At 54.6% G+C, this 10,457-nt stretch overlaps 1 protein-coding gene across 1 annotated transcript; it reads left to right on the forward strand.

Annotated features, from left to right (window-relative positions):
* LRCOL1 (leucine rich colipase like 1) lies at window positions 1–2,021 on the forward strand. The gene is made up of 5 exons (XM_053669835.1): window positions 1–81; window positions 859–984; window positions 1,080–1,205; window positions 1,305–1,528; window positions 2,000–2,021. Exons 1-5 carry the CDS (start codon window positions 1–3, stop codon window positions 2,019–2,021), a joined length of 579 nt encoding a protein of 192 aa, XP_053525810.1.
* The last annotated feature ends 8,436 nt before the right edge of the window (window positions 2,022–10,457 follow it).

Below are 10,457 nucleotides of genomic sequence, written 5' to 3' on the forward strand. Positions count from 1 at the left end.
ATGGCACTTGCCGGCCACCTGCTGCTGCTGCTGTTGCTGCCGCTCTGCACGCAGTTCGTGCCCTCAACAGCGCTGCACAAGGTAACCGCCACACGGGCGCCCCCGCACCGGGCAAGACCCCGACACCGGGCCTGCTCCCTGGGCTCCCGGGCTGCCAGCCTGGCCTCCTTCCCGCCGGGGCCTGACCCCCGTGTGCTCCCTTGATGCCCCGCCACCGTGGGCCGCCCCTCTATAGGTCAAGTCCCCCTCTGCCTTCCTGCTCTCCGCCCCAAGGCTGGCTCCTGGCCTGGCCTCCGAGCGCCCGCCGACAGGGGGAGCCCACACCCACCGCGGTTCTTTGTGCCCCCACTGACGTTTTGAATTGGTGAGAGTTTCTGGGACCGAGGTTTGAGAACTGCGGCTGGAGGCCACGCTGATGATGGTGGCTTCTGTGTGGGAGGCCTAGGGGCTGAAGGCAGCTCCTTGCTGGTCTGTGACCAGGTCAGGTGGCTTACAGTCTCTGAGCCTGGGTGTCTCACCTGCCGAAACGTGGTGAGCACATGGGAGGGGCGTGGCCTGGCTCCTGGAAGCTTCTGTTGCAGCATGTCCTCCTGCCCCGCTGCTCTCAGGGCCATTCACTAGCTTCCTCCACCTCTGTGCCTCAGTTTGCCCTCTGTCCACGTGGCTCAGGGCTGACACAGCCAACTGTTAGCTCCCTCCCTCCACTTTCCACTGGCCCCCTGGCCGTCCACCCTCCCTGGTCTGTGAATGTACGAGAGAAGTTGTCGGGGGCACGACGTTGGAAGGCTGGTGGGACCCGGGGAAGTGGCAGACAGCAGGAGAGGCCCCTGGGGGTCTGCAGCTGCCCCGACTCCGCAGGGCATCGGGGAGCCCTGTGAGGAGAACGTAGAATGCCAGAGCGACTGCTGCGCCACCAGCAGCCTGAACCCGCAGAAGTACTGCACGTCTCAGACCATCTTCCAGAAGTGCTTGTCCTGGCTGAAGGTGCGCCTCGCCTTCCGGAGGGAGGGCGGGTGGGCGGGGACAGGGGCGCGCCCCCGGCAGGCCCCCAGGTGCATGGAGGCCCGGCCTTCCCGCAGCCCAACGGCCTCGAGTGCTCGGACCCCGCGCAGTGCCGGAGCAACTGCTGCGTCACCAACAGCTACAACCCGCTCCGCTTCTGCACGCCCCGCACCATCTTCCTGCAGTGCCTGCCCTGGCGCAAGGTGAGGGCGCAGGGGTGCGCGGAGGTTGGCCGCGGGTGACACCTGCTGGGCTCCGGGCTCCCGCAACATCTGGGGCACCTGTGTCCTGTGCACCCCCAGCCCGACCGGGACTACTGCTCGGAGCACAGCGAGTGCCGCAGCCAGTGCTGCCTCAGCGTGACCGAGACTGCGCCTGCGCGCTGCCAGCCCCGCACCGGGGTCCTGGCGCACTGCCTGCCGCCCGTGAGTGCTGGGCGGTCCCGGGTCCCGCAGCACTGGGGGCTGCACGAGGCGTCAGAAGGGCGCAGTGGGGTTCCAGGTCCATCAGGGACCCAGTGGACACGGTGCCGATGCACCTGGGGACAGGTGAGGGTGGGGCTGCCGCCACCACAGGGCTGGAGGCCTGAGAGAGGACCCGCCCCAGCAGCTGAGTCTCCTCCCACCTCCCACGAGGTGAGCGCGGATGGAGAGGGAGGGGGGGCGCCGCGACCGAGACGGGCTGCAGAACCAGACGGCGCTGCTGTGCGGGTGTGGGGGTGTCAGCGCCCGTGTTGCTGGTGCAGCCCATTACTCCGCCTGACTCTACAGGGGTCTCGGCCCCCAGTGCTCAGGACCTGCCTGGTGCCGTCAGCGCGCAGAAATGGTTAAATTGTGGCCCAAGGAACCAGAGGGCCCCACTGATGTTCTTGGCCAGGTGAACTGAGTCCATCAAGGACTGGTGCTCCTGAGATGCCGAGTCCCGGAGGCCACTTCCCTCCGCTCTGCCCTCGGGCGCACTGTCCGCGGCACCCTCTGATGTCTGCTCTTTCCTGCAGTGACCGGGACAGGGACCTGTGAGCCGAAGAACTAGCCCAGCCCCCCCGCCCACGGCCCCTCCGCCTCACGTCACCTCCGAATGAGGGGGAGCTGGCCCGAGCCCCGCGGCTTGTTCTAGGACTTAATGACTTAGCCTCAGTAAAATTGGATCCAGTGAAAGTGTTTTGTCACATTAATTTTTCTGGACAATGAAGGCAAAAAGAAATCTGTAGCAAATGCAGAGGCACACACACGGCTCTGGTACAGGAGTGAGTCCTAAGAAGCCATGTGACCCAGGGGCCAAGTTATAACCTAACCTGGCAAAGAAAGGCCACATGTCCCCCATGTCATTTCTTTCTTTTTTTTTTTTTTTAAAGATTTTATTTATCTTTAGAGAGGAAGGGAAGGAGAGAGGGAGAGAAATATCAATGTATGGCTGCCTCTAGTGAATCCCCTGCTGGGAACTGGCCCGCAACCCCAGGCATGTGCCCTGACTGGGAATCGAACCGTGATCATACGGTTCACAGGCCTGCGCTCAATCCACTGAGCTACGCCAGCAGGGGCTCCCAGGCATGTCTGTGATGAAGGTATTGTCAGTGTCTCTTGTCACGGCCGGTGAAAATGACCAGCCGGTCTTTCGAAACCGAAGCAGGCCCCGAATATTGCTGACAAGTTTGGACAGTGGGGCTGCCCCAGGCTGAACCCCCATCCCTGGAGGGCAGTGTTCTGACCACCCAGGGCAGAACCCCTGAGGCTGTGTTTCCTGGGTGGGCGGACCTCTGCGGATCCACCTGGAGAAGCCCCCTGGAGGGCAGACCCCTGGAGGCCGCAGGGGGAGGAGGGGTGCCCGGTGGGGGGCACACGGCCTGCGGTGGCTCAGCAAGCCCACGGTCCCCCGGCATGTTCTCTCCTGCCCGCTCCACAGGACTCCACTGCCCTTGGCCTGCGATGTGCCTGGTGTAAAACTGGTTCCTCCTTCCTTTTAAAAAATTACTTTTTATTTTCCATTTTTATTTTAATTGTTCAAGAACAGTTTTTTGCCCTGGCTGGCGTAGCTCAGTGGATTGAGCGCGGGCCTGGGAACCAGACAATCACGGTTTGATTCCCAGTCAGGGCACATACCGGGGTTGCAGGCCAGTTCCCAGCAGGGGACGCACAAAAGGCAACCATACATTGATGTTTCTCTCCCTCTCTCCTTCACTTCCCCTCTAAAGATAAATAAATAATTTTTAAAAAAAGAACAGTTTTTTGCCTTTTACCCCCATCCCAGCCCACCCCCAGCCTTTTTTAAATAAAGGTTTAGAGAGAGGGGAGGGGAAGGAGAAAGAGAGGGACAGAAGCATTAGTGTGTGGTTGCCTCTTGCACTCCCTCTACTGGGGACCTGGCCTGCAACCCAGGCAGGTGCACTGAGTGGGAACTGAACCAGCGACCCTTTGATTCACAGGCCGGCACTCAATCCCGTGAGCCACACCAGCCAGGGCTGGTTTCTTCCTTCCTTTGGAGATAAGGGTAAACTTGTGACCATTTTTGATAACCAATTTTTTGTAGAAGGTGTTGGGGTACTTTGGTGGAAAGTGGGGGTCCTCCTCTTCGTCCCGGGACTCAGCAGTGATGGCCGAGCAGGGCAGCCACCTTGGGTCCCTGAAGAAATGTCGGGTACATGGAAGTGTGAGCCGAAGGTGGAGGAGCAAGAACAGATGGAGCCGGGGCTTAACGAGCCGGGCAGGTGAGAACGCTCAGCCCGAGTCTGAGGAGGACCCGGAGCCTTCTGGCTGGAAGCGAAAGGAAAACACGTGTCACCAATTAGCCGGTCCTCGCCCGGCCTGATGGGACAGCTGGTGTCCTGAGTATCACGAGCAAAAGACGAGGCCGGGGCGGGGGGAGGGGCCTCCAGAGCAATTTCACTACGACAAAAAGTCTTTCCTCACTGAGAAAGGAGGTCTTTGCAGGGGCACGTTATTCCCGAGGGGAAGGAGGGGAACCTAGAAGCCAGCTGAGGTGTATCATCCATGACCCCCAAGAGTCGCCATCCTTAGCTGAGCTAAGTACCCACTTGTAGCCTCGGCTCCTGTGTACGGAACACACTAACAAACTTAACTTTCTTTCCTCTGCACGCGGGGCATGTAGAGTAGCCCAGCACCGGCTTGCAGCCCTGTGCTCGTGCGTTTCATAAATAAATTCACTGTCTCGTTTCCACCACACGTGTTTGTCTCTGGCTTCAATTACTCTCCTGCGGGCGAGAAAAGGGCGGAGGCGGGGGAGGCCTCCCCACCTGCGTCCGCCTCGCCCACCGTCAGGTCTGGTCCTCTCTCACCGCCTCCTGGACCCTCCCGGACCCTCCGTCTCGGGGCCTTTGCAGGGGCCTCCCCCCTCTGCCGCACGGTGCCCCAAGTGCACCAGCTGCCGCCACCCCGAAGTCTTTACTAAATTTCACTTTCTCGGCCAGACTCCCCTAGCTACATAAAAACGCCCCGCCTTCTTGTATTCTCGGGCGTTGGGCCTTCTGAGACGCCGTCCAGTTTACTCGATTGATTGCGCCTCGTGCGACGCGGGCCGCAGGTGGAAGGCGCTCTGCCCACGCAGCGCCCGCAGCGCCCAGAGCGCCCAGGACGCAGAAGGGAAGTTTCGGGGAAGAAAGAAGACGCCCGCTCGGCCGGGTGCGATTCCCTGCCGCCAGGTAAAGACGCGGGCCTCGGCGGGTCCCTGAGACCCCAGGTAACAACCCCAGGTGCTGTTGGGATGGGGTGGGGACCCGTCAGCTGGTCCTCCGCAGCCCCTGACATTTCTCCTTTTCTGCAGAAAACAGCAGCTTGCGCGCTGGCTGCTGCTAACCAGGACCGAGAACGCGCACTCTAGGAATTTCGGGGAGACGCGTATCATCGCGTCTGAGCCTCAGTCTGGTCTCTGGCACGTGGGTCGCGGTGTCCCTCAGGCAGAGGCACCACGTGCAGCCTTGTCCCGGCTCCGTTTTAGCTTTTTTCCCCCGGAAATGTCCTGAGGCTCTAACCTTTCTCCTATTTCACCTCACTGTCTCTAGTTCTACCTTTTAGTAGATTTTATACATTTTTAAAAAGATTCTTAGTTATTTTTAGAGAGAGGGGAAGGAAGAGACAAAGAGAGGGAGACATCAATGTGTGGTCGCCTGTAGCGCGCCCCCTACTGGGGACCCGGTCTGAAACTCAGGCATGTGTCCCGACTGGGAATCAAACCTGCCATCATTTGGCTTGCAGGCCTGTGTTCCATCCGCTGAGCTACACAAGCCAGGCGACCTGCTTTCCAGGGCTTATAAATTTTGTATGTTACATCTTTTAGCTTTTATCAAAAAAATTTTTTTAATATTTATTTATTTTTAGAGAGAGGAGAAGAGGAGAGAAATATCAATGTGTGGTTGCCTCTCACAGTCCCCATTCTGGGGATCTGGCCTGAAACCCAGGCAGGGGTCCTGATTGGGAATCAAACTGGCAACTCTTTGGTTTGCAGGCTGGTGCTCAATCCACTGAGCTGCACCAGCTGGGCTAGCTATCCCATTTTTTGTTTGACAATCTTATTTGTTTTTATTTTTAATATATATTTTATTGATTATGCCATTACAGTTGTCCCATTCCCCCCATTCCCCTCCACCCTGCACACAGCTCCCCCACCATTCCCCCCTTTAGTTTATGACCACGTGTCTCAAGTTCTTTAGATTCTATATTTCCCCTACTATTCTTTCCCTCCCCCCTATCTATTTTCTACCTACCGTCTATGCTACTTATTCTCTGTACCTTTTCCCTCCTTCTCCTCCTCCCACTCCCCTGTTGCTAACCCTCCATGTGGCCTCCATTTCTATGGTTCCGCTCCTGATCTAGCTGTCCTCTTAGTTTGCTTTTGTTTTAGATGTGGTTGTTAATAACTGTGAGTTTGCTATCCTTTCACTGTTCATCTTTTTTATCTTCTTTTTCTTAGATAAGTCCCTTTAACATTGCATCTAATAAGGGCTTGGTGATGGTGAACTCCTTGAATTTGATCTTATCTGAGAAGCACTTTATCTGCCCTTCCATTCTAAATGAAAGCTTTGCTGGATAAAACAATCTTGGATGTAGGTCTTTGGATTTCATGACTTGGAATACCTCTTTCCATCCCCTTCTTGCCTGTAAGGTCTCATTTGAGAAATCCACTGACAGTCTGATGGGGACTCCTTTGTAGGTGACTGTCCCCTTAGCTCTTGCTGCTTCTAGGATTCTCTCCTTCATTTGAATCTTGGCTAATGTAATGATGATGTGCCTTGGTGTGTTCCTTCTTGGATCCAACTTCTTTGGGACTCTCTGAGCTTCCTGGATTTCCTAGAAGTCTATTTCCTTTGCCAGAATGGGGAACTTCTCCTTTATTATTTGTTCAAATAAATTTACCACTTGTGGCTGTTCTTCTTCCCCTTCTGGTACCCCTATAATTAGGATGTTGGAACATTTAAAGATGTCCTGGAGGCTCCTAAGCCTCTCTTCATTTTTTTTTATTGATTATGCTGTTACAGTTGTCCCATTTCCCCCCATTCCCCTCCACCCTGCACATCCCTTCCCGTCCATACCCCCCCTTTAGTTTATGACCATGTGTCTCAAGTTCTTTTTTTTAATTTTTTTATTGATTATGCTGTTACAGTTGTTCTATTCCCCCCTTCATTCCCCTCCACCCTACCCCCCGTCCCCACCATTCTCCCCTTTAGTTTATGACCACGTGTCTCAAGTTCTTTAGATTCTATATTTCCCATGCTATTCTTGCCCCCCCCCATCTATTTTCTATCTACTGTCTGTGCTACTTATTTTCTGTACCTTCTCCCCCCTTCTCCTCCTCCCACTCCCCTGTTGCTAACCCTCCTTGAGATCTTCATTTCTATGTTTCCACTCCTGATCTAGCTGTCCTTTTAGTTTGCTTTTGTTTTAGGTGTGGTTGTTCATAACTGTGAGTCTGTTGTCCTTTCACTGTTCATGTTTCTTTACCTTCTTTTTCTTAGATAAGTCCCTTTAACATTTCATATAATAAGGGCTTGGTGATGATGAACTCCTTGAACTTGATTTTATCTGAGAAACACTTTATCTGTCCTTCCATTCTAAATGAAAGTTTTGCTGGATAGAGCAATCTTGGTTGTAGGTCTTTGGATTTCATGACTTGGAATACCTCTTTCCAGCCCCTTCTTGCCTGTAAGGTCTCTTTTGAGAAATCCACTGACAGTCTGATGGGGACTCCTTTGTAGGTGACTGTCCCCTTAGCTCTTGCTGCTTCTAGGATTCTCTCCTTCATTTGAATCTTGGCTAATGTAATGATGATGTGCCTTGGTGTGTTTCTTCTTGGGTCCAACTTCTTTGGGACTCTCTGAGCTTCCTGGATTTCCTGGAAGTCTACTTTCTCTGCCAGAATGGGGAAGTTCTCTTTTATTATTTGTTCAAATAAGTTTTCCACTGGTGGCTGTGCCTTTCCCCCTTCTGGTACCCCTAGAATTCGGATGTTGGAGCGTTTAAAGATGTCCTGGAGGTTCCTAAGACTCTCCTCATTTCTTTGAATTCTTGCTTCTTGACTCTTTTCTGTTTGGCCATTATTTGCTTTCTTCTGGTCCACTCCATTGATTTGAGTCCCAGTTTCCTTTTCATTGCTATTGGTGTCCTGTGCAATTCCATTCATTTCAATTAGTTTCGCCTTCATATATTTGTCTAATTTGTGGCTATAATCAACCAGTTCTGTGAGGATCCTGATCACCAGTGTTTTAAACTGTGCGTCTGAGAGTTTTGCTATTTCTTCATTGCTTAGATTTATAGACTCGGGGGCTTTGAGATATTCTTGCGCCATTTTTGGTCTGTTCTGGCCCTTTAACTGTGAGAAGTGGCGCCTTGGACTCCCAGGTCGCTGGGTTGTGACGTTGCATGTGGGGGCGTGGTCAGAGCAGGAAAATGGCGACCCCCTCTGCTGTTTCTCACAGCTGGGTGAGGAGCAGAGTCTTAGGTTGTTCACCGGGGCGGGGCCACTCAGAGTCGCTGGGTTATGACGCTGCATGTGGAGGTGGGGTCAGAGTGGGGGAAATGGCGGCGTCCTCCACCGCCGCCTGCCGCTGCAGGACCCACTGGGCCCTGGTCCAACCGCCCACTCCCTCGCCTGTCCACCCGCGCACAAATGCGAGACCACAGTCAACACGCAGCACTGCTCCTCCGCTGTCTCCCCCCAAGGTCGCTCACCTGGTCGCTCACTAGGTCCAACCCTGCGCGCGTATGGATTCCGCGAGCTTGAGTCCGTCCGACCGAGTTTTCCTGTGCTACCCCGCATCACCAGCCGCTGGTTTCGCCCCTTACCGGTCAGGCTGAAGAATTTGTTGTTAACGGACTTCCAAAAAGTTCAATTTTCCGTGTTCTGGCTGTGTTTTCTGTTGCTAATATTTAGTTGTCTCTAAACTTGGTTGTGTGAGAAGGCACGGCACATCCACCTATGCCTCCATCTTGGCGGAAGTCTCATTTTTTTTTGAATTCTTGTTTCTTCATATTTTTCTGTGTGGTCATTTTTTTCTTCCTTCTGGTACACTCCTTTGATTTGAGTTCCAGTTTCCTTTCCATTACTATTGGTTTCCTGTGCATTTCCCTTCATTTCAATTAGTTTAGCCTTCATATGTTCCTCTAATTTGTGACTAAAATCAACCAGTTCTGTGAGCATCCTGATCACCAGTGTTTTGAACTGTGCATCTGATAGGTTGGCAATTTCTTGTTCGCTCAGATTTATTGGCTCTGGGCGAATTTATTGGTTCTGAGTTGTTCTTGAGCCATGTTTTGATCTGTTTGCACCTGTTACGTATGAGGAGAGGAGCCTTAGGTGTTCACCAGGGTGGGGCCACCCGGGTGGCTGGGTTGTGATGCTGTATGTGGGGGCAGGGTCAGAGGGGGACAATAGCGGTCCCCTCTGCTGCTTCCCGCTGCTGGGGCCTGCGACATCTGTCTCACTGCTCCCTCTTTCACTGGTTTATCTATGCGCGAATGTATGACCAAGATCAGCCCGCTGTCTTTGCCCTCAGTGGGTCTACCCACTGCTACTCCACACCTGGGATTCGTCCTCAGCTGCCGGCGTGCCTGGGTCGCGTGCCCAGGTCAGTCCAGTGGATCTTTCCTGCTGGACCCTGCTCTGCTGCTGGCTCTGCCCCTCTTATTGGTCTGGCTGAGTGGTTCCTTGTTGTCGGAGTCAGTATAGTTCAATTTTCTGTGGTTTGGCTGCATTTTTGTTGCTGAAACTTTGTTGCTTTTAAACTTGGTTGTGCGAGAAGGCACAATGTCTTCACCTATGCCTCCATCTTGGTGGAAGTCCTGACAATCTTCTTTTAATTTCAAAGATGCTTCCTAGGGTGGATGGTGTGTCTTTGGAGGGTGGTGCTGCGTTACGTCGCGGCCACTGGTGTGACCAGGATGGCTCCGGGGTGGACAGTGCTGTGTTGGGGGACCTTGCTGGGGACACAGGCTGAAAGTCAGGCCGAGTTGCCTGTCTTTATGGTTTCAGGCAGAATGTGTCCTTTAGCTTATAATGCAATTATTTCATTCCTTCCTGTGAGTCCCCTCAACTGCCAGTTGAATCTTGGTCAAAGGAAGACCCTGAATTGCATCCACCTCCAACTACACCCATGTGTGGGCCCCGGGTCTCTTCTCTGCCCTGCACACTCTCTCTGGGAACCCTCACGTCTCCAAAAAAAGGTCACTGGGCTTGCGTGGGGCTGGGACAGTGGGGCAAGGCCACCCTCTGCAGTGTGCCCCATGGAGCCGACACCCGGAGCCACAGCCAGGGCTGAGCAGTGACAGGGCGGGGTCGACGGGAGGAAAGGGGGGGCCCGGCAAAGGCCTGGAGGAAGGGGCTCCAGCAGGAACAGCCCTGGAGGGCGTGGGCCACCGGGGACCAGAAACCGCTTCGGGACACACTGCCACATAACACACTCAACCACTTTTCTCATGCAAAATCGAGGCTGTATTTTTCTTCATCCACAGACGTGTGGACAGAATGGTTGAAATCAGAGCCCACCTGGGACACGGTGCTGACACACAGGACGTGGTGGGGCCCATGGGGACGGGCGTCAGGAGGCAAAATCGTGCTGAGGGGAGACACACATCGTTTGTGTGGTGACGAAAACGAAAACCCTAAAGGACCTGGGCAGGGTGCTGGCCAACAGGGGTCAGCATTGGGCAGATGCTGGCTGAGACCAGCGCGCAGAAAGCAAAGCTGTTTTTTGTGATCAGCTTCCTCGCTTCTAGAGCACCGCTCGTCAGGGAGTTTCCGAGGCTGCGGCACCATCCGCCACGTGGATGTGCCCACGTGGCCAAGGCCAAAGCCAGGGCCCAAGTGTGGCGGGGCAGCTGCGGAACGGTCTCCCCGCAGCCCCCGAGCCCACACGCGGTTGCGGGTCCCGTGTAGCCGCAGGCCTTAGCCACGGGCCTTCTGCATCCTGCCCGCAGCAGGTGGGCTGTGTGACCGCGTTAGACAGACAG

The sequence above is a fragment of the Artibeus jamaicensis genome, unplaced genomic scaffold, assembly GCF_021234435.1.
Source record: "Artibeus jamaicensis isolate MK-2021 breed Jamaican fruit bat unplaced genomic scaffold, CSHL_Jam_final contig_525, whole genome shotgun sequence".
NCBI classification, from domain to species: Eukaryota; Metazoa; Chordata; class Mammalia; order Chiroptera; family Phyllostomidae; genus Artibeus; species Artibeus jamaicensis.